The sequence below is a fragment of the Narcine bancroftii genome, chromosome 7 (assembly GCF_036971445.1).
Source record: "Narcine bancroftii isolate sNarBan1 chromosome 7, sNarBan1.hap1, whole genome shotgun sequence".
NCBI lineage: Eukaryota > Metazoa > Chordata > Chondrichthyes > Torpediniformes > Narcinidae > Narcine > Narcine bancroftii.
In genome coordinates this window covers 207,332,037-207,354,983 of record NC_091475.1, presented here as the reverse complement: position 1 = coordinate 207,354,983, position 22,947 = coordinate 207,332,037, and the positions used below count along the sequence as shown (strand labels likewise).

General features: G+C 42.8%; 1 protein-coding gene across 4 annotated transcripts in view; it reads left to right on the top strand.

Moving 5' to 3' along the window:
* Positions 1-22,947, top strand: part of LOC138739639 (calpain-5-like) — a 101,867-nt gene that overhangs the window by 66,139 nt on the left and 12,781 nt on the right. For all 4 annotated transcript variants that reach the window (XM_069892101.1, XM_069892104.1, XM_069892102.1 and 1 more), the window contains exons 5-9: positions 4,193-4,385; positions 11,259-11,452; positions 12,624-12,701; positions 18,950-19,145; positions 20,109-20,231. In XM_069892101.1, coding sequence (XP_069748202.1) covers positions 4,193-4,385; positions 11,259-11,452; positions 12,624-12,701; positions 18,950-19,145; positions 20,109-20,231 — 784 coding nt within the window. The remainder of the gene's footprint in view (positions 1-4,192; positions 4,386-11,258; positions 11,453-12,623; positions 12,702-18,949; positions 19,146-20,108; positions 20,232-22,947) is intronic.

Below are 22,947 nucleotides of genomic sequence, written 5' to 3'. Positions count from 1 at the left end.
GTCTCAGTATCTTTCTGGCTCTACGTGTCTGACTGTCCCCGAAAGGGCTGGCTCAAGTTTTCATATGGGCTGGTGATTGACAGCAGGCAGGGAGTCTCCCAGGTTGCCTAGCTGCAGGTACAGTGGTCGCCCCCTAAAGTAGACTGGTAGGAGTGCGGCCATTGTAGGGGTTGTTTCATCACACCCCTTCATACCATCCTTCCTTCATGTGGGCGACTAGAACTGCCCACAATACACCCATGTGGACTAGCCAAGATCTTGTACAGTTGCATCAAGACGTCCCAACTCCTCTGCTCAATGCCCTGCACAATGAAGACACATGCCAATCGCCTCCTTCACCATCCTGTCTACCTGCCTCACCACCTTAGAGGGACTCTGTATCTCACCCTCAGGTCTCTCTCTTTTGAACCACACTTTCATTTAATGTGTTGAATCCTGGCCTTGGTTGGACTTCAGAGATTGTTAGATTCTTGATTAGCCAGGGCATCAAAGGTTATGGGGAGAAGACTGGGCAGTGGGGCTGAGTGGGGGAAACAGATCAGCTCATGATTAAATGGCGGGGCAGACTCGATGGGGTGAATAGGCTATTTTGGTTCAGATGTCTTATGGACCTCATACTTGTCTGGGCTAATTTTCAGTGTGTTAATTCTGCACTTATGTGAGATAAAATGAGAAGATATAAATTAGGAGAAAGGATAAAAGATATAGACAGGTTCTGAGAGTGGTGAGTACCTGGAATACATTGTTGGACAAAGTGGTGGAAATAAAGCCACTGACAGCCTTTAAGAAGTTTCTAGATGAGCACTTGGATCACAGCCAAATGAAAGGTAACAGGCCCAGTACTGGGATTCATGTGGCTAGATGCCCGGTGGTTAGTGCGAAAGTAATGGGCCAAATGGTCTGATTCCCCTTGCTCTGTGACTCTCAGACGAGGCAATCGAGACCTGCGATCCTCTTCTGTAGGGTATCTGGAAGTTGGAGGAAATCAGAGCCACCCAGAGGAGGGCCCATGCGGGTCATGGGGAGAAACGCCTCGCAGACAGTGGACCCAGGTCGCTCGCGCTGTACTAAACATGATGCTAACCATACCGCTGTTAGCAATGATCTGGGCCAAATGCAGGTAACTGGGACCGGCTCGGGCCATAACACTCCATGACTCTGAGCTCTTCGGAGTAAAGCTTTTTTGAGTGGGTGCAGAGAGAATGTTTCCACATGTAGTGTAAAGAATAATCCGGATTTGTCGGTGGAGGATGGTCAGCAAGAAATCCAGCAGGGAATTCAGGAAAAGCTTCTTTGTCCAACGAGTGGTGACGACTCTGAGCTCGCTCCCACAGGGAGTGATCGTGGTGAAGAGTATTGATGCAATTATTTTTAGACGTACAGTACGCCCTTTTGGCCCTCGAGCCTGTGCCACCCAATTAACCCACACCCTTGTTTCGTTTTGATGGGAAGAAACCGGAGCACCCGGAGGAAACCCATGTAAGCACAAGGAGAGCGTACAAACTCCTTGCAGACAGCTCCGGATACAAACCTAGATTGCTGGCGCTGTTCAGTATTAGCGTTGGACAACCATCTGAGGGAGTAGGGAATATCACAAAGGTGGATTCAGATGGGACATGACCCAAGACGAGTCAGGATTGGTTGAACCAGGTGGCTTATTCCTGCGCCCTACATCCTCCTTAATCCAAACAGATAACAGCCATTCTCAACCTTTTCTTTTTTGGGCTATGGCCCCCTTAGGTTGCTCAAAGTTGATGGCCTCTCTTCCCTGTGAAGCAGTCACGTTTAATTGGTTTCTTCCATACTTCTCTCCTACCCGATGATATAAAAGATATTTTATGATTTCAGCATGTTCCCCCCCCCTTTAAATGTGCTGCGGCCCCCATGAGGGCTGTGAATCCCCTGTTGAGGATGCCTGATATCTCCCCAAATGCTGTGCCCCTTCCTCCCTCCTCTTTCAGACACCTGCTTGTTTTTGCGCATACCTGACGAAGGGCCCAGCCCTGAAACGTTGGTTACCTTTTACCTTGGGAGCTGCGGAATTGCACTCCCCCCCCCATTCCCCCAGTGTCTCCAGGTTTCACTCCACTCAGCTGCTCCACTGAGGTCTCTTTGAGGGATGCCTATCCTGAAGAGATTCTCCTCCTCTCTCTGAAGGGAGTTCTGTGAAAGAGCCTCTCTCACTGCTCCCCCTCCATTTTCCTTGCTGTTCTGGGGCCATGTGATCACCCAGCAAACCTTCGCCCCCCCATTTCCCTCTGCCCCCCCCATTCCCTCCGCCCCCCCCCCACACCTTTTTATTCAGGTATCGACCTTTTTTTTGCCTGATTCCTGACGAAAGCCCCAGGCCCCAAAACGCCGGTTCTCCTTTACTTCCCATGGACGCTGTGTGACCTGCTGAGTTTCTCCGGCACGCTTGTGTGTTGCCCCTGTCGCCAGCATCTGCAGACTTTCTTGTTGTTAAGAACCATAGAACCATACAGCAGAGAAACAGGCTCTTCTGCCCTTCTAGTCTGTGTCTCGGCCCACTAACTTGCACCTAGTCCATAGCCCTCCATTCCTCTCCCATCCATGTACCTGTCCAAATTTGTCTTAAATGTTAAAATTGAGCCCTCATTCACCACCTCAGCTGGCAGCTTGTTCCCCACTCCCACCGAAGATCCCCCTAGTAGATCATTCCAGCACGGTACAGGCTCTTCGGCCCATGATGTTGTGCCGACCAATAGAAACCCACTCAGCAATCTAAACCTTCCCTACTTCAAACCCATAACCCCCTATTTTCCTTGCATCTATGTGTCTGTCGAAGAGTCTTTTAAAGGTCCCTGTTGTACCATCCTCCACCACCACCCTTGGAAATGCATTCCAGATGCCCACCACTCTCTGTGTAAAAAAAATGTTCCTCTGATGTCTCCCCTAAACTTTTCTCCCTTCACTTTGTACAGATGATCTCTGGTGTTTGCTACTCCCGCCCTGAGATAAAGGTGCTGACTGTCCACCTTGTCTATGCCTCTCAGAATCTTGGAGATCTCTATTAAGTTACCTCTCATCCTTCATTGCTCTAAAAGGAAAAGACCTACCTCTGTTAACATTGCCTCATGAGTCACGTTCTCCATTCCAGGGATCATCCTGATAAATCTCCATTGTACCCTCTCCAAAACTTCTACATCCTTCCTGCAATAAGAAAGCTAGAACCGAACACAATATTCCAAGGTTCTTTTTTAAATTAAAAAAAAATTTAGACATACAGCACTGTAAAAGGCCATTTGCCGCCCAATTTAAACCCAATTCACCTACATCTCTGGTACATTTTGAATGGTGGGAGGAAACTGGAACCTCTGGGGAAAACCCGCACAGGCATGGGGAGAACGCACAAAGTCCTCACAGACAGCGTGGGATTCGAACCCAAGTTCCGATCGCTGGCAATGCAAAGGCGTTGAGCTAACCACTATGTCAACCATGCCATCCTGACAGAGGCTCTCCTTCCTGAAATGTTCTCTTGCAACAAATGCTGCACGAACAGCGTTTTCGGCATGTATTCTATCCTTGAATATTAGAGTTGGAAAAATAAATAGAACCAATAGTCTTTAATAAAGTCTAAAGGGCATAGATTTAAAGTTTGAGGAGAAAGGTGTGAAAGGGTCCCAAGGGGCAACTTTTTCCGCACACAGGTGGTCTTTGGGACAAGCTACTAGACGCGGTAGAGCTGGGAACAAATCACAGTGTTGAAAAGACATTCAGATGGGTTTGATGGAGAGGAAAAGAGCGAGATCAGAAGTGGGGCTTGAACCCCTGTAAAGGACTGGGAAGACAACAACCACAAAGGCAGGGATTGCAAGGCATCTGGTGCCTTATACCACTTGGCAAGCTTGGCAGTTAAAAAAAATGGGTTACATGGAAATGTTCCCCTTAAACTTTTCCCCTTTCACTCAACCCATGTCCTCTGATTTGTAATTCACCTACCCTCAGTGGAAAAAGCTTACCCATAATTACTCTTTATGTGCCCCTCATAATCATAATCTCTATCAAATCTTCCCCACCCATTCTTCTACACTCCAGGGAATAAAGTCCTAACCTGTTTAACCTTTCCCTGTAGCTCAGTCCCTGAAGTCCAGACAACTTTGTCTCGTTTCTTGGCTCTTCGTAAAGGCACGTTGTTGTGGTGGTTGAACCCATGTGGCCTTTCTGTTTTCAGACTGGCGGGCTGCTATGAGTCTCTGGATGGAGGCAACACTGCGGACGCCTTGGTGGATTTCACCGGCGGTGTGTCGGAGCCCATCGACCTGATGGAAGGCAAATTTGCCAGTGTGGAGGAGTCGAGGCTCCAGCTGTTTGACAAACTCCTGAAGGTCCATAGCCGAGAAGGTCTCATCAGCTGCTCGATCAAGGTGAATACCAAATTGGTTCCTCAACCTTCAACTGATGATTCATCATCTGTCAGTGACTTTTGCTTCTCTTTCTCTCTTACTGTAAGGAGCCACCGGGTGACAATAATGCCGACTCTTTGTCTGCCTTACGGCAAGCAGAAGGCAATTCCGTGTAAGATTACATGTTCTCTACTATTACATGACAATAAAGAAATCTTGAAACAATCAAACACAACAGCATAGAAACAGGCTATTCTGTCCATCTAGTCTGTGCCAAACTATTATTTTGCTTCATCCCAGACCACAGGATTCCAAACCTCCTCCCATCCATCTACCTCTCCAAATGTTTCTTAAATGTCAAAATTGAGCCCTCATCCACCACTCCAGTTAGCAGTTCATACCACACTCCCACCACTCTATGCATGAAGTTCCTCAAAATGGTCTCTTTAAACATCTCACCTTTTATCCTTAACCCGTCTTCTCATTGTCACGAACAAACAACCCTCTTAATTTCGTTCGGAACTCGAGAGACTTTGTTAGCAATGGAAAATTCGCCAGGCAATGGTAAATTAAAAATAATAGTTTTTAATAGTTTTTATTAAACTATAATAACATGACATTTCTTACTTACCTCCAAGTTAAACTCTAAATTTAACCCCATGATGTGCAAATGTGTGTGTGTGTGTGTGTGTGTGTGTGTGTGTGTGTTAATGTCCCAAACTCTGAAAAGTCAATTTTTAAAACTTAAGCATCATTTTGATCTTGCTTGAAGGTCTTACATTTTCAGTTCAGAAATAATTATAAAGCTCTTTGAAACATCATATCTTCAGATCTCTTTAAACTCACAATTCTTTCAATGAGTTGTCCATCAGAGATGTTCTTCAAACAGGAGTGACCATCTTCTGGGCACAAATAAGCCATGTGATGTATCTCCTGTGAATAGGATAATACAAGTCCTGTCTTTCCAGGAGGTCAAATTTTATTCTTCTTCAGTTTTATTCTCAAGGGACAAGGAGTTTTCTTCCACGACGAGGCTGGTTTCTTTATTTTCAAAAGAACAGTCGGAAGTGGATTCCCTTTTGAAATCCACGTAGTTTCTGTCTTCCCCTTTTATTAGGAGTAACACATTCTGATTAGTGTCATCCAACCCTGTCTTTCACAAGGTTCCATCTCCTGTGTGTGTGTGTGTGTGTGTGTGTGTGTGTGTGTGTGTGTGTGTGTGTGTGTGTGTGTGTGTGTGTGTGTGTGTGTGTGTGTGTGTGCGCGCGCGTCACACAGGGTCTTCTGAAACTGACTAAAAGTGTTTGAATTCGAGAAGGTATTTCTCCAAATCTCTTGTGCCACATGGTATGTGACATCATTTTTGTCATAATCTCTTTTCATACTGATGGTCTAAAAGCATCCAAGTCCACTCGCGCCACCATGATGTCTGCTCACATGAAGGAAAAATGGCCTTGCGTTTACACAGGTACTTCTGAAATAACACCTATTGCTTTCAGTATCTCAAAATCCATCATAAATGCTTTCATCTCTTTTGTTTCAACTGCAATCAACAGCCATTCCATTTCTGCAAATTGGTTTCTATGGACAAATGGTGCTTAAAATGCAAATGTGTTTCTTGATGGCTGAAGGAAAGAACCATGTGTGTCTGTAGAATGTAAATAAGCCCTGTCCACCCAAAACTAACTTTTACTTTAAAAAAATATATATATGAAATATAGTTTTAACATTAGACTAAATATTAATCATAGCACATTCGTCACCGCCTTTCACAAAGAGAAATTTTGACCTTCTAAAAAGGTCAAAATTTTAAAACTGCCATCTTTCTTGTAAATATCGCACTTCGAAATGATACAATGCAGTCCAGGAAAATATAACACTGCAAATCTAACATCACGAAAGGCAATCAGCCTTTGTTTATAATGTCATATTGTTTTATAATGTCATTCTGTTGTCTTATAGTCAAGTCATAGGCTTGCAAAATTAAACTCCAGTTCAATAATCATCTATTCTTATTTTTAATTCTACTCAAATTTCCAACAAATTATGATCAGTGATAAACAATGATTGATCCCATAGCAGTGCAAACATATACTTCAAAATGTCGTGGAGTTCATGGAAGAGACAATCATTCTTTTTCAATAGCAGAATAATCCTTTTAGTGTTTATTGAGTTTCTTAGCTTAAACATAGCCACTGGATGTTCAATATCATTGCAGTCATACAGCACCTGCTGCTAAAGCAACTGGCTTCTCAAAATCAAGTGATTTGTCAAATACTTTCTGACGCATGGCTATCCAGATAACTTCTTCAAAATATTAATCAGGGGAAGAGCAATGTCAGCAAAATTTTCACAGAATTTCCAATAATATCCAACCATTCCAAAAAAAAACAGCATTCTTACCTATGGGCATAGGGAATTCAGAAATTATCTGAACCTTGACCTGAACCTGCTCCAATTTTCCTTGGCCAACAACACAACCAAGACAAGTCACCTGAGCATGACAAAATTCACTCTGAGCTAAATTAACATTAAAATTTGGCTTTCAAAAGTTCGTCAAATGATTTAAATGACTCATAACAGTCAGCTTGTGTGGTTTCATGATCCAGAACCACCTGTTTTGTCAATAACTAATATCTCTTGTGTAGGTTGTTTCTGGCTAACATGCAAATTCTCAGAATAAAGTTTAATACATGTGAACATGGCAACTCTGTGTTTGTCATCTCCCACCAGGAGTTTTAACCACGTAATTGACTTCACTCACCTTAGATTCTATCTCATAAGGTCCTGAAAATGATGCTCTAAGGTGATTAGACTTTGTTGAGAACAGAATTAATACTTTATCCCCTGGCTTAAAATTCTCCGTCTTGCTTTTCTGTCATTCCAAACTTAGATTTTTAACTTCAGCCACTTTTAAATTCTCCTCAGTTATCATACACAGATTTTCCCAACAATCTTTAAACTTTGAAACATAATCCAACAAATACAATGGCACATCCTCATCAACCCTCTGTTCTTTCAACATTAAAGGTTCTCTAACCTCATGTCGAAATACCAATCCCCTTACAGAAAATAAAAGTAAATTAACACCTACATCCCAATCTTTTTCATTCTCTAGACCAGTGGTTCCCAACCTTTTTCCACTCACATCCCACTTTAAGTAATCCCAATGCTATTGGTGCTCTGTGATTAGCAAGGGATTGCTTAAGGTGTGATGTGGGTGGAAAGAAAAAAGTTGAAAACCACTGTTTTAATTGTACCTCATGAACTCGTTATGTGCACAGTTTCACAACTCCAAAGGAAATGGTGCAATGACAATTTGTCTTGAGCAAAATATTTCAGTAACAATTGGGTCTAGAGCAGTGCTTCTCAATCTTCCCTTCCCACTCACATCCCACCTTAAGCAATCCCGTACTAATCACCAATAGCATTGGGATTACTTAAAGTGGGATGTGAGTGGAAAGAAAAAGGTTGGGAACCACTGCTCTAGACAATAAGTCCTCATAATAGTTTTAAAAGTTGAAAGGAACCTCTCCAAAGCTCCCTGAGATTCTGGGTGATATGCAGCTCCCAATTTATAAACTAACTGCTGAAATACACCTGACATAAAATTATTTCCCTGATCTGATTATATTTCTTTGGTCAAACCAAATGAAGTGAAACATTTTACCAGAGCCCCAGACAGTTTTTGCTTTAATATTTCCTGAGTGGGATGACTTCAGTAAACCTGGAAATGGCAGACTTAATGGTCAACAAATATTCATTTCCAGTGTTTGTTTTAGACATTGGACCAACACAGTCCACAATGAGTTTACAAAAACGTTCTCCAAAAACAAGAATAGGTTTCAAAGCTGCCACTGTGGGACCTTGATTCCCCATGACTTGACAAGTTTGTCAGGTCTTACAAAATGTCTTAACATCTTTTCTTAAATTTAGCTGATAAAATTGTTTTGTAATTTTGTGGGTAGTTTTCTTTACCTCAAGGTGCCCACCTAAAGGTGTGCTATGAGCCTTGTTCAAAATCTTACTTCTATTGGCTTTCGCAACTGCAACCTGATGAACCACTGCCCATTCTTCATTAGTAGTAATCTCACATGTCTTCCATTTTCTCATTAATAACCCCTCATTTAAATAATGTCCAACTGGTACTTTCTTAATTTCCTCACTAGAGAGAGCTTTGTCTCTAACTTCAGAAAGGTCACTATCTTCAATTTGTTTTTTTTTATTAATTTTGCTCTGGATAGTGACAAGTCCTTTTTCAGCTGCTGTTCACTGTCGCGGACTTCTAACCCTTTCAAGTCATTTTGTACATCATCATTTTCACTTTTATCTCCATCGCCTTCGTTACTGTACACACTGGGTTTGTCTCTAAATTTGTCTCTGTTTCATCGATGACTGGCTTATCTGTTGATTTCACGGCAGGATGAACTTTATCCTCTGCCAAATCATATTCTAATAATGAAATATCAGCTCAATCTGATCCCTATTTTAACAAGTTCCTTATTTTCAAGTTCTGACCTAACAAAGTAACATTCAAAGTGACTGATGAGTCACTTTTTAATCTCACCGTCTCTTTTCCTGTTTGCTTTTCATTTGGATGACTCTGTCCCGCACATTTTCCCCTCTGGCAAAGTTTTTAAGCTTGAAATCAGTTTGCCCAACACTCTCACTGGCAATAGTTCCTCATTCATCCTCCAACTTTATTGGATACTTTACTGCAGGGACACCCTTATCTCCTGACACAAAAGATTTGAATTCCTTCCTACCAACAAGCCTCTTTGTACTTCCAGCTCTTTTAATACAAGCATCTAGTGCTGCTGGGTTTTTTTTAAAATCTTCATTTGAAGTAAAAAAACCAATTCGTTTCCGCATGCCCAGCTTTCTTACAATAATTGCAAAATGGACCAAAAGGGTTTCCCCACCTATCTTCGAAAAGGTATTTTGGGCACAGATTTAACATTGTAATAGTTGTCTGCAAATGTGGTAGAATTTTGTCCCTTTTGAAAAGTTTCGCTTGGCTTTGATTGAAGATCTGGATTTGAAACCTAATAATTGACAGAATTTTCCAAAATCTCCATTTCTCTCTCATCGTCTGTCCCTTTGTATCTCTTCTCTCCTTTTTCTAAGTTTCTCTCTTTCAGCTTTAATTTCTTCTCTCTCTCTCTCCCCTCCCCTCCCTCTCAATTCAATGTTTTTCTCTCCCTCTAAGTTTTTCCCTCTCTTGCTCAATTCAAATTTTTTTCCTAACTCTGTCTTTCTTAGCTGTAATTGCTGCTCAAGAGATTGATTCTCAGGAAGTTGTTCCAACACCTTTTCAAAAATACCCTCTTTTTACATTAAAAGTCAGCCATAATTCTTTGAATGTCAAGTTTCTTCATTGACACTTTTAACTCCATAAGATTCAACTCTTTAGCAGTAGGCAATAACTCCTCCTTTTCAGCCTATTTCATAGCTGAAAAATTTGGTGATTCCAAAAACATTTTAATATTCATTTGGAGATTATTCACTTGACCCACCCATGCTTAAGCTTTGTTTTTAAAGCACACTTGTCTGTAATTTGAATCTGATCAAGTTTGGAAAGTTTCACTTGGCCCACGCTTAAAACATAATCGGCTGTAATTTTTGCACCCTTTGACCACGTTTCCACTTTCAAATCTACACAGATTGGCGTTGCCAAACATTTATCAAAACTCTGTTGTTTTGTTTCCACACACACACACACACACACACACACACACACACACACACACACACGCACACGCACACACGCGATTAGAATGGACAATTTGAATATCCCCGCACATTGCTAATGTACACTTGGCCAGCATAATTAAGGGGAAAATGGATCCCTAAAATATTCCGCAAGAAATATTCCTCAAGCATTTTGCTCTCAGCCCTTGTTGATGAGTTAGACATGATGGAAACAGGCCCTTTGGCCCATCGAGACTCTGCTGAGCACCAAACCCCCATTTAGACCAATGCTACCCTGTTATATTCTCCCCATATTTGCATCATTTCCCCCCCAGTTCCTGTGACTCAAGCTACATCCAAGGGGAGGATTAGAAGATTCCTTGTATTGTCATGTAATAATGCATAAAAATGTAATGTACATGACCTGCTCCAGCTTTTGTCTGATGTAAGGCAAACAAGAGTCACATTAAGCATTGTCCCCTAACAATAGGAGAAAGAGAACCCGAAGAGTCACTGCGTGTCTGTGGATTTGCCTCCAGCACTCCCACAGACTGCAGCCGCGCAGTCTCCTGTTCAATCAAGCTCCAGATCGAAACTTCCAACATGAATCAGGAAGCCTTCAGTGCCGAGGCCCCTTTGGGAGCCCTTCTTGCCCTCAGCACCCTCCCGAATCGTTCCAGCCACTTGCAGCCTGTGTGGATCCTTCGACCCCTTGCTGGTTTGATGTTATGGTTGCTGTAGGGCCACGTCCTATGCTTCTCCTTCTCAAGGTGGGGTGTTCTCTTCGTTTCTGGCGGCCCTACACCAGTCCACTGCTCTCCCGGAGTCTGCAACCCCTCGTAGCAGCTTCCAACTTGGACACAGACCTTCAGGATTTTAAAAAAGGCTTCTGCTCAGGCGGCTTAAAGCCATTAAATACCCTGCAGAGCAGCACTGTGTCTCCACTCACCGCTCTTCAGGGTCCACACCAGCAGTAATGCTGCCGTTAGGACAGCTCTGGCAGGAAACCCGAGTGTGGGGGTGGAGAAACCCGTGCAGTCACAGGGAGAATGTGCAAACTCCATGCAGGCAGCAGCAACAAAAGGTCAAGGTCGAACCCTGAGCTGTGTGGCCACGCATGGTGTCGGTCCTCACGCGATGATACACTACCTCCCGTCCTTGCCAAGAGGTTACGCCACGGGCAGGTGTGTTGTCTCCCTGCAGGTCACATCAGCTGCTGAAATGGAAGCACGGTTGGAGACCGGTTTGGTGAAAGGTCACGCCTATGCCGTGACGGACGTGCGGAAGGTTCGGCTGGGCCACGGTCTCCTTGCCTTCTTCAAGGCGGACAAACTCTTCATGATCAGGATGAGGAACCCTTGGGGAGAGAAGGAGTGGAATGGACCCTGGAGTGATAAGTAAGACAACATTGCATGTGGGGAAAAGGTTGAGGCTTCATACTGGTGGGGCATCACTTGCGAGTAGTTATGGGCTCCTCGTTTAAGAAGGGATGTGCTGGCATTGGAGAGGGTCCAGAGGAGGTTCACAAGGATGATTCCAGGAATGCAAGGTTTACCATAAGAGGAGCTTTTGACAACTCTTGGCCTGCACTCATTAGAATTTAGGAGATGGAGGGAGGATCTTATTGAAAAATTTTGAACGTTGAAAGGCATGGACAGAGTAGATGGTTGTTTCCCATGGTGAGAGGGTCAGGGACAAGAACTTTGGGTTTTCGTCTGGGTGCTCTGGTTTCCAGAAACATATGGGCTTGGTAAGTTAATTAAGTGTATGAATCAGAATTTTTTAAAATTTAGATTTATTTTAGGCTTGCAGCACAGAAACAGGCCCTTTTGGCCCACAAGCTGGTGCCGCCCAATTACCTACAACCCCAGAATGTTTTGAAGGGTGGGAGGAAACCAGAGCACCCGGAGGAAACTCACGCAGGTACGGGGAGAAAGTACAAACTCCTTACAGACAGCGCCAGATTTGAACCCAGGTTGCTGGAACTGTAACAGCGTTGCACTAACTGCCACACCAACTGTGTCATCCCGAACCCCATATTGCTACCAATACAGGGTAGCAATGTTCCTGTGTTGTTATGAACATGTCACAAAATTAGTGCAATCATAAATCTGATGGCGGAGGGGAAGAAGTTTTTTGTATTGTTGGGTGTTTGCCTTCAGGGCTCCTGTACCTCCTTCCTGATGGTAGCAGTGTGAAGAGGGCAAGGGTTCTTGAAGATGGGGGCTGCTTTCGTGAGGCACTTCCTCTTGTAGATGTCTTTGATGGAGCATAGACTGGTGCCCGTGATGGCACTGGCTGAGTTCACAACCCTCTGTAGCCTTGTCCTGTCCTATGCATTGGCAGTTCCATACCAGACAGTGAGACAACCAGGCAGAATGCTCTCCACGCTACTGAAATTTGCAAGAGTCTTTGGTGACATATCATGCCTCCTCATTGTAATGGGGCCGCATAGCGAATCAGACAGGTCGTCCTCGGGAGTGCTGCGTAATAATGCAAAGTGGAGAATGTAATGTGCAAAGCTGAACTAACAGTGCGGAGTGTGACTGCATTAATTTGTCTTTGCAGTTCTGCAGAATGGAAGCAGGTCAGCAAGGGGGAGCGGGAGTCCATGGGGATGACCGTGCGGGATGACGGCGAGTTCTGGTGAGTCTGCTTCACGTATCCTTTTGTCCTCCTCAATCTACACCTCCCTGGCCATTCGTGTCGACGAAGGTGTTTGACGCACTTGCCTTGATCAGTCAGGTCTTGGAGTAGGAGGTCCATAGAACACTACAGCACAGTAACCGAGCCACTGATCTGCACGGGGACCATCTCTCTCCAATATACCTCCTGTTTGTTATTGCATCGAATAACCATATAACACAGGTGGCAACCTCTGACGAACGCTTTAGTTAAGTCCAACAACAATACAGTGGGAGCTTCTTAAAATGGCACCTACTGCCAGCCAAGCTCCGTTTTTAACTAGCATGCCTCGTGGGGACTCGCACATGCACAATAGCACTGTGGCGAGCACGGTGGCTGCAGCAGGTGTAGAGCAATCGATGGGAGTGGCTGACTACACCGCTCATCCATATAGCTGTCCTAATTTTTGCTAAATTGAGCCCGCCTTTGCTCCTTCAGCTGGCAGCTCGTTTCACACTCCCACTATTCTCTGTGAGAAGAAATTCCCCCTAATGCTCCCTTTAACCTTCACCCCTTACAGTCATACAACTGCACAGGACGTTGGGGAGAACTCACTTGGAGAAGCTGGAGTAATTGAAGTTCTGGTTTCCCTACCAAATGAAGGATATCACTGAGCTGGAAAGCGTTAAAGATTCAGGAGGATGTTTCACCAGGATGAGTCAGCCCCATTTAAATTAATTTGACCCACATGCTTCTAACCTTTTCCTTCCCAACCAACAGTTCAAATAGGTTTTAACATCGCATTTATCCCTGTTTCTACTGCTTCCTCTGGCACCTTGCTCCATATACCCAACGTCCTCTGTTCAATGTTCAGATTTATTGTCAGAGTACATACATGACATAACATACAACCCTGAGATTCTTTTCCTGCTGGCCAGAATTTCTTCTTATCGGTAGTGCAAGAAACAAACTGTACTGAAGAAAACATAGGTATACAAAAGAGAGAAAAATAAACAAGAGGTCAGTGCAAACAAACTGTGCAATACAGAAAATAAATATTCATTAACAAATAATGTGCAGGGTAAACGAGTCCCTGATTGAGTATGTCGATGAGGAGTCTGATGGTGGAGGGGGAGCTGCTGTTCCTGAACCTGGTGGTGTGAGCCTTGTGGCACCTACACCTCTTTCCTGATGGCGGCAGCAAGAACAGAGCATGTGCTGGGTGGTGGGGGTCCTTGATGATTGCTGCTGCTCTCCAATGGCAGCGTTCCCTGTAGATGTTCTCGATGGTGGGGAGGGATTTGTCCGTGATATCCTGGGCTGTATCTATTGCCTTTTGCAGGGCTTTCCACTCAGAGTTATTGGTGCCTCCATTACTGGGCCAGCATGCTTTCAACTACACAAGTTTGGCAAGGTTTTCGAAGTGGTACCAAACCTCTGCAAAAACCTTTGGCCCAACATCGAGGGCTGAAGGGCCTGTATTGTGTTGCAGTGCTCTATGTAGAGGCACTGAGTGCTTTATTATATAACCATTTTACAATTTACAGTATGGAAACAGGCCATATCGGCCCTTCTAGTCTGCACCGATTTACGTGAAACTCCACTAGTTCCACCTACCCACTCCATTGCCCATAACCCTCTAACCTCCTCCCATCCATGTACTCATCTAACCTCCTCTTAAATGACAGAATTGACCCTGCTGCAACTACCTCTTCCGGAAGATCATTCCACTCAGTCCCCCACTCTCTGAGTGAAGAAGCTTCCTCTTATATTACTCCTTAAGTTTTGCCCCGTAACCCTATGACCCTTTGTTCCAATCTCTCCAACCCTCAGGGGAAAGAGCCTATTCACAACTACTCTATCTATTCCCTTCATAATTTTAAATACCTCTATCAAATCCCATCTCAACCTTCTACGCTCCAACGAATAAAGTCCCAGTCTACTCAATCTTTCTCTGTATTCAAGACACTGCAATCCAGGCAACATTTTGGTAAACCTTCTTTGCACCCTCTCTACCTTATTGATATCCTTCCTATAATTTGGAGACCCGAACTGCACACAATATTCCAAACTTGGCCTCACCAAAGCCTTAAACAGTCTTAACATCACCTCCCAGCTCCTATATTCTTCACAATAGATTCGTATGTTGGGTCCAGGAAAGTGATTGCTGGAAATTTGTGTGAAAAGATGCACCTCGGGTCCCCATTAAATCTCTCACATTAAACCCATTACTTTTTAATCCCCCTACCCTGGAAAAAAAATGTGTGACCATTTGCTTTATCTGGACCTATAACGATGTTAAAAATCTCTCTGAGGGCACCTCTCATCCTCCTGCACTTCAGGGAAAAATATCCCAGGCTGCTCTTATAAATCACCCAATAATATTCTCATGGATCCTTTCTGCACCCTTTCCAACTCATTGACCTTCTGCCGACAGCTACCTGGCCAGAACTGCACGCAGCGCTCTGAGTGTGGTCCCATCCCCTGTGACATTGCGTCGCAATTCATGTCTTCGATATCCCAGACTGATGAAGGCAACTGGCCTCTTTCACCATTCTCTACCTACATCTTCACTTCCAAATTCAAGTTTATTGTCATCTGATTGCACAAGTACAACCCGACGAAACAGCGTTCTCCGGTCCTCGGCGCAAAAACACGCAGACACAGAACCAGACGTAACACACATATAGACAAAAAATACAATGTGCAGGACAAGTATTCATGTTAAAAATAATTTAATAAATCAATATGGTTAGCAGAGGCTCGGACGGTCAGTGTGAGTAATTCATTGGGTCGGTCAGCATCCTCCCTGCCCGAGGGAAGAAGCTGTTCCTCAGCCTGGTGGCGCTGGCTCTGATCCTCCTGGATCTCTTCCCCGATGGGAGCAGCTGAAAGGTGCTCTGTGCAGGGTGGAAGGGGTCCTCAATGATTTTGCGCGCCCTCTTCAGACAACGATCCCGGTCGATCATGTAAATGGGAAAAATAGCGTGAAATGGAGCGAGAGTAACAGCCTGAGGAGGACCAGGAACAACCACCCTCCACTACACCTCAACAACTCTGTAGTGGAGAGAGTGGGAAGGGAGACCTTGGTGATCCTCTCGGCCACTCTTATGGTCCCGTTGATTGACTTCCAATCCATTTCTCTCCACCAACTGTACCAAGCGGTGATGCAACGCTCTTGATAGAGCTCCTATAGAAGGTTGACGTGATGGTGGCCGGTCTTCTCAATAAATCCAGCCACTGTTGCACCTTCCTTTTTTTTGGAAAATTTTATTTAATATTTTCAAATTACATAATGAAAATCAAATACATATAAAATAACTGTAAACTACATCCCCTCCCCCCTTACTAATACAAAAATACCCAACCCCCCTCCCACCAAAACCTTACAAAAATGTATCAAATATTCCCTTATTGGTGTGCCAACCTGACCACAATTTAATTTTTATAGCCATGTGTTTCAAATATAAACCCCACATAAAAAAAGAGTAATTATTTTCTTACATTATATGTTAATTTTTCTAAATATAGACAAGACTGCAATTCGTTATATGCCATCTTCGCAAATGTAGTTGTACATCATTCTTCCATGTAACAGCTCTACATTTTCTCGCTAACCCTAATCTTAAAAAAGCCAAATATGGTTTAGGCATTTTTGAATCAACAAATGGAACATTAACATAACCTAACAAACACATTTTTGGATCCAATTGAATATCCATTTTAAATAAATCCCTCAAAAATGTTATAATTTCCTCCCAAAAATGCTTAATTTTCTTACACGACCAAACTGAATGTACAAAAGTACCTTTCTGCTCTTTACATCTAAAACATAAATCTGTTAAACTGAATTTCTCAGGAGTTAAATATAATTGCTGCAATAAAGTATAATACCTTGCATTAATTAACTTTGTAACACTGTCAACACACATTTTTGACCATTCCTCCCACGTCAAAACAATACTTAACTCTTTTTCCCATTTCTCTTCAACTTTATATATATTTACTTTTTCCATTTTCTCCCACAACAACCTATACATAGCAGAAATAAAGCCTTTTTTCACCTTTATCTGCAATTAATAATTCAAATTTTGTTTGACCTGGTAAATTTATTTCCTTAACATAATTCTTCTTTAAAAAATCTCGAAGTTGGTAATAAACAAAGAATTTGACGTAATATCATATCTTTCCTTGGAACCTTTTAAATGAACAAAACCTCCCTGCTTCAAAACAATCTATAACATGAACTATTCCTTTCATTTCCCAATCTTTTAAGTAAGGATTATGTCATGAAAAGGAAATTAATTTATTCTGATATAATGGTGATTTTATCGAAACTATTCCTTTAGAACCTATAATTAAATTGCGATTGTACCAAACGTTCATTATATGTTGTAAAACGGGTAATTTAAATGCTTGTAACAATAAAGGATTCCATTTATAAATAAAATGATTAATATTATTTTCCAAAATCTGATCCATCTCTCTCTGTTGCACCTTCCTGACAAGTGAGGAGATGTTGAGTGTCTGCAATAGGTCACTTGTGAAGTGAACTGCAAGGAACTTGGTTCTCACCACTCTCTCCACTACTGAGTTGTTGAGGTGTAGTGGAGGGTGGTTGTTCCTGGTCTGTTACTCTCGCTCCATTTCACGCTATTTTTCCACCTCTTCTCTGTAGTTTAACTCATCGTTGTTGCTGATGAGGCCGACGGCTGTTGGGTCACCTGCAAACCTGATGACACTGTTAGAGCTGGATCTGGTGATGCAGTCGTGGGTCAGTAGTATGAACAGGAGTGGGTTGAGCACACAGCCCTGAGGTGCACCAGTGCACAGCATGACGGGGCTCGACGTTCTGCTACTTTCAGGGAACTATGTACCTGTACCCCTAGGTCCCTCTGTCTACATCATTCCCTGGGGCCCTAGATTTACTGTGAAAGCCCTGCCCTTGCTTTCTCTCACCAGCCCATCGGCTCCCTTGTGGTTCTTTCTCTCCAACCTATGCCAAGTGTTACGAGCCCAAAGGACCCCAAAACCTAGCAGCAATAGACATTCACCAAGACAAGTAGTCTTGTCTCCAATTATCTTGAAAACAGAATCAAACTAATTTATCTCTATTAACTTAACTAACCCAAATTAACCCCCTTCTAATTCTAAGCGCATGTGTATTGATGTGTGTGTAAATTTAAGAAAAGTTCTTTGGTTCACAGTTCAATCTCACTTCTCATTCTTCCAAGTTCAATGGTTGCAGGCAATTCTTATACTGTGCACAGAATTTAACATGCATAAAATTCACCAGGCTTTGGTGCTCGAAAGGTAAATGTTTACCGTTCAGGAAGGTTCTTGTAGGTTTGCAGAGAGAGATTTGTTGTTCCAGGATTTCCACAACTGAGGAACCACCATTAGTCACCTCAATGTCTCACTGATGAAACTTGCCCCATCAGGGTTCTCTAGATGATAACATCTTTCTTTCAGGCTAACACGGAGTTCCTTTCTGTTCCACGTATTCCAAGAGAAACATCAGACAGATAGCATTTTCAGCTATCTGCCGCTCTGGTGCTTTCTGTTTCCAACAAGCTTCTCCTCCTTGTTTCAGCCGTCTTTCACACACACACTGGCTGAGAGAGCTTGTTTCCTCTCTCTCTCTCTCTCTCTCTCTCTCTCACTCTCTCTCTCTCTGTCTCTCTCTCTCCAACTGAGACTGCTAGAAAGCCCATGTGACTCTCTCACTTGCCACAACCCCCCCCCCCCCCCCCACCTTCTTCAACAAAGCACAGGAATTATCCTTCTTGGTCAAGCTGTTGCCTTTAGGTAAACAAAAGCTAGGAGTGACCTTTCTGTGAGCATTTTGTAGAAAGGTCAGAAGCCCTTGTAATCAGCCAAAGTGTCTCCAGTTCAAAACAATAGTCTATTCATTTTATGACATCATTTCAATTAGCACCTGCTTGTGAATTGTGCATAGCATTCTCCATAGTTTCTGTAAAGTCACTGAATATGAATTCTTCAGTATTTAAAATAAGATCTGTTTTAAAATGTGTGTATGTATGTAACCTACTCTAATGTTACCAAATTCTCCCAATATTTATCTATTCTATTGCACAAGGACGAATTCACTGTCGCTACTGACTCCAGGAACCTAGTGGAAACCCATGTAGTAATAAGTACAAGCAAACTCTACATGGTCAGTGGCCAAGGTTAAGGTTGGACTTAGTTCCCTGGTGTTTCAAATGAGCCACAGGCTTCTTCACATCTGACTAGTGTTTGGGTTTCAGGATGTCGTTCGATGATTTCTGCAAAAACTTCACGGATTTGGTTGTCTGCCGGGTTATGAACACCTCTGTCTTCAGCTTTCACAAGACCTGGGAGGAGACCATGGTCAAGGGGGCATGGATCAGACACGAAGACCCACTGCAGAACCGTGCCGGAGGCTGTATCAACAACCGGGAAACCTTCCTGCAAAACCCCCAGGTAAGGGCAGTTTAGCCGAGTCCACTGGCACCGACCTCCTGTCCGTTGAAGAGGCAGCCAATACCTTAAAGGACCCCCATCACCCTGGTCACAACCATTTCTCGCTGCTCCCTTCAGGCAGAGGTACAGAAGCTTGAAGTCCAACACCTCGTGGTTCAAGAACAGTTTCTTCCAACAGGCATCTCTTAAACCTCCCCATATGATTTGAGCCAAAAATTACTCCAGGGCCACTAAAAGATCCCACCAAGCCACGCAGCATTCAAGGGAAGTAACCAACGTTTAGGGCTTAGGCACAGTACAGGCCTTTTGGCCCACAATCTTGTGCCAACCCCCACCTTCTTTGTGATCAATCTAACCTGTCCCTCCCTCACAGACCATAAACCTTCTGACATCTATATGCCTATCTGAGATTTTCTTAAATATCCCCATTGTACCAGCCTCCACCACCTCTCTTGGCAATGCATTCAGGCCACTACTCTGTAAAAAAAAATGTACCTCTCTCTTCAACTTTCCTCCACTCACCTTAAACAGATGCCCTCTTGTACTTGCTATTGTCACACCAAGCAAAAGGTACTGGCTGTCCGCCCTTCATAACCTTGTGCACCTCGATTAAGTCACCTCTCAACCTTCATTGCTCCAAAGGGAAAAACTCTGGTTCCGTCATCTTGGCTTCACGTGACATGTTCTCCAATCCAGGCAGCATCCTGGTAAATTTCCTCCCCTCTCCAAAGCTTCCACACCCTTCCAGAATGACCAATATGACCAGAATGGAATGCAATCCTCTAAGTGAGGTCTAACCAGAATTTTATAGAGCTGCAACATTACCTCATGGCTCTTGAAAGCCGACTGATGAAGGCCAGCATCCCATGGACCTTTCTAACCACACTATCAACTTGTTTGATGTTCTAAATTCCATTGATTGCAATTGCGTAGCATTAACTGGTTTCACCCACTCCACCCCAGTACGTGTTTGACGTCAAGAAGGACATGGATGAGGTGCTAATGTGCCTGCAGCAGAAGGACATCCGTTACACACGGCAGGAGGCCAAGAGCGAGAAGCTGCCCATGGGCTTTGAGGTCTACAGGGTAAGTTAGCTGGCTGATCTCCGTCAAGGGCGAGCAGACCAATGCATGGAGCATGTCCACGGGGTAAAGAGGTTCTTTGTCACCAGCAGCAAGGTGCCAGGTCAGAGAGCACTGGCTCCCATGGGTTCGCTGAATGAGGTGAGCTGATGATGACCTGCCATGGGCAAATGGTGCTGCAGCTCAGAGCTGAGACTTGGCGTCAAGGCTACATGGTGAGCTGATAGGATATTGTGCTCTTGGTTCTCCTTTTTAAAATATTTTGTTTCCATATATGTATTAATATCAAGATACAAGAAATGATAGTCATATAAACATATCAAATCCATTATACATGATGCGTTATATACCCATAAAGCCACCATCCAAATAATAACCCACAAAAAGAAAAAGAAAAGAAAAAAAGAAGAAAGAATGAAAGAAAAAAGAATTTATAAAGAAGAAAAATAAAAATAAACATACCTGACTACCAACGTATCACTCAACTGTAGCCTACTTGGTATTATTTATTTACTTATTTGTTCCAAGGAGTTCATGAGGTTTAGGGAAAACGCTTTATAAATTTATACCTACCACATGCAAATATGGGCTCTAAATTTTCCAAAAAGTTATCATATTTATTCCTTAAATTATACATAACCTTCTCGAGAGGTTTACAACTGAGAATTTCCACATGCCATCTTTCCAGACCCAAATGCGAATTCGATTTCCATGTCACTGCCCTACATTTTCTTATAACCTCTAATGCAATTTTCACAAACTCCTTTCGATAAAAATTCATTTTCAATTTTGGTCTTACCACTGAGGTATTGCCCAGTAGAAAGAATGTTGGATCTTGTGGACATTTAACTCCTGTGACTTGTTCCAAAAAAGTTCATAATTCTATCCAAAATGGTCTCAATTTTGAGCATAACCAAGTAGAATGTAAAAAAAAGTACCAATCTCTTGATCACACCTAAAACATTGATCTGATAGAGATCTGACTTCAGTCTATTTGATTTATGTGGGGTAAAATATAATTTATATAAAAAGTTAACTTGAATCAATCTAGATCTGTCATTTATTTTATTTATTGTACTATCTTGACATAATTCAAACCAATTTTTCTCCCCAATACTGCTATTTAGATCTGTTTCCCATCTCTGTCTACGTTCCCTTTTGCAATAATATATATGAGGCTGAAATAAATTTCTTAACAGATCTGTTACCAATCATGATATCTTTTTCTCTCCTTTCGAGCAATAACATTGTTGGACCAAGTTTATCTTGTCAGTATGCTTTCATTCAATAAATAACAAAATACTGTATTATTTTGTATTCATTTATTTTTAATTGATCAAATGATATTAAATTTCTTCCTTCATAACAATCTTCTATGTTTCTAATTCCTTGAGAAAACGATATATTCAAAAGTCGATCATTCATGGTAAATGGGATGTCTATTTTGGTTCAAAGGCATTTTGGATAAAACATAATTCTTTACTCCCGTTTCAATGTTCACTTTATTTCCTATTTTAATCAAATGCTTCAACAGTGGGGATACCCTGTCACCAAATATTAATCTTGGTTCCCATTTACATATAAAATCTTCTGATGTCTTCCCTCCTGTCTTTTCCATCTCTATCTAAATCCATGCTGGTTTTGCTCCCCCTTTGAAAAATGAAGAGAGAAATCTCATTTGTGTTCCTTTGTAACAATTCTTAAAATTTGGAAGTTGTAGACCTAATAATTCAAATTTCCATATCAATTTGTCTAATGAACCCCTTGACCTTCCAAAGAAATTTTCTTACAAATTTATTTAATTCCTGAAAAAATATTCTGATTAATATAGGGGAACTTGGATAGGTTAGGTGAATGGGCTGATGCATGGAAGATGCAGTTTAATGTGGATCAATGCGAGGTTATCCACTTTGGTGGCAGCAACAGGAAGGCAGATTATTATTTAAATGGAGTCACGTTAGGGAGTGCAACGTGATCTAGGTGTTACGTGTACATCAGTCACTAAAAGCTGGCATGCAGGTTCAACAAGGCATGTTGGCCTTCATAAAAAAGGGAATAGAGTATAGGAGTAAAGATGTCCTTCTGCAGTTCTACAGGGCCCTGGTGAGCCCACGCCTGGAGTATTGGGTCCAGTTCTGGTCTCCTTATTTGAGGAAGGACATTCTCGCTACTGGGAGAGTGCAGTGTAGATTCACAAGGTTAGTTCCTGGGATGGCGGGATCGATGTATGCCGAAAGGTTGGAAAAACTGTGGTTGTGTACATTGGAATTTATAAGGATGAGGGGAGATATGATTGAGGTTTCTAAGATTATTAAGGGATTAGACATGATGGAAACTGAGTGCATGTTCCCGATGTTGGGGGAGACTAGGACGAGAGACCATAGTTAAAGAATACAGGGAAGGCCCTTTAGGACAGAGATAAAGAAACATTTTTTTTACCCAGAGATTTGTTGGTCTGTGGAATGCTTTGCTGCAGAGGGTGGTAGAGGTGAGCTCTCTGGATAAGTTCAAGAGGGAGTTGGATAAGGTTCTTGTGGACAGGGGAATTAAGGGTTATAGGGAGAAGGCAGGGACAGGGTACTGATCATGGAAAATCAGCCATGATCTAAATTAATGCCGGTGATGATTCGATGGGCTGAATGGCCTACTCCAGCATCTACTGTCTATTGATATAGGCAATGTTTGAAAAAGGTACTGTACTGTGGGAAATATATTTATT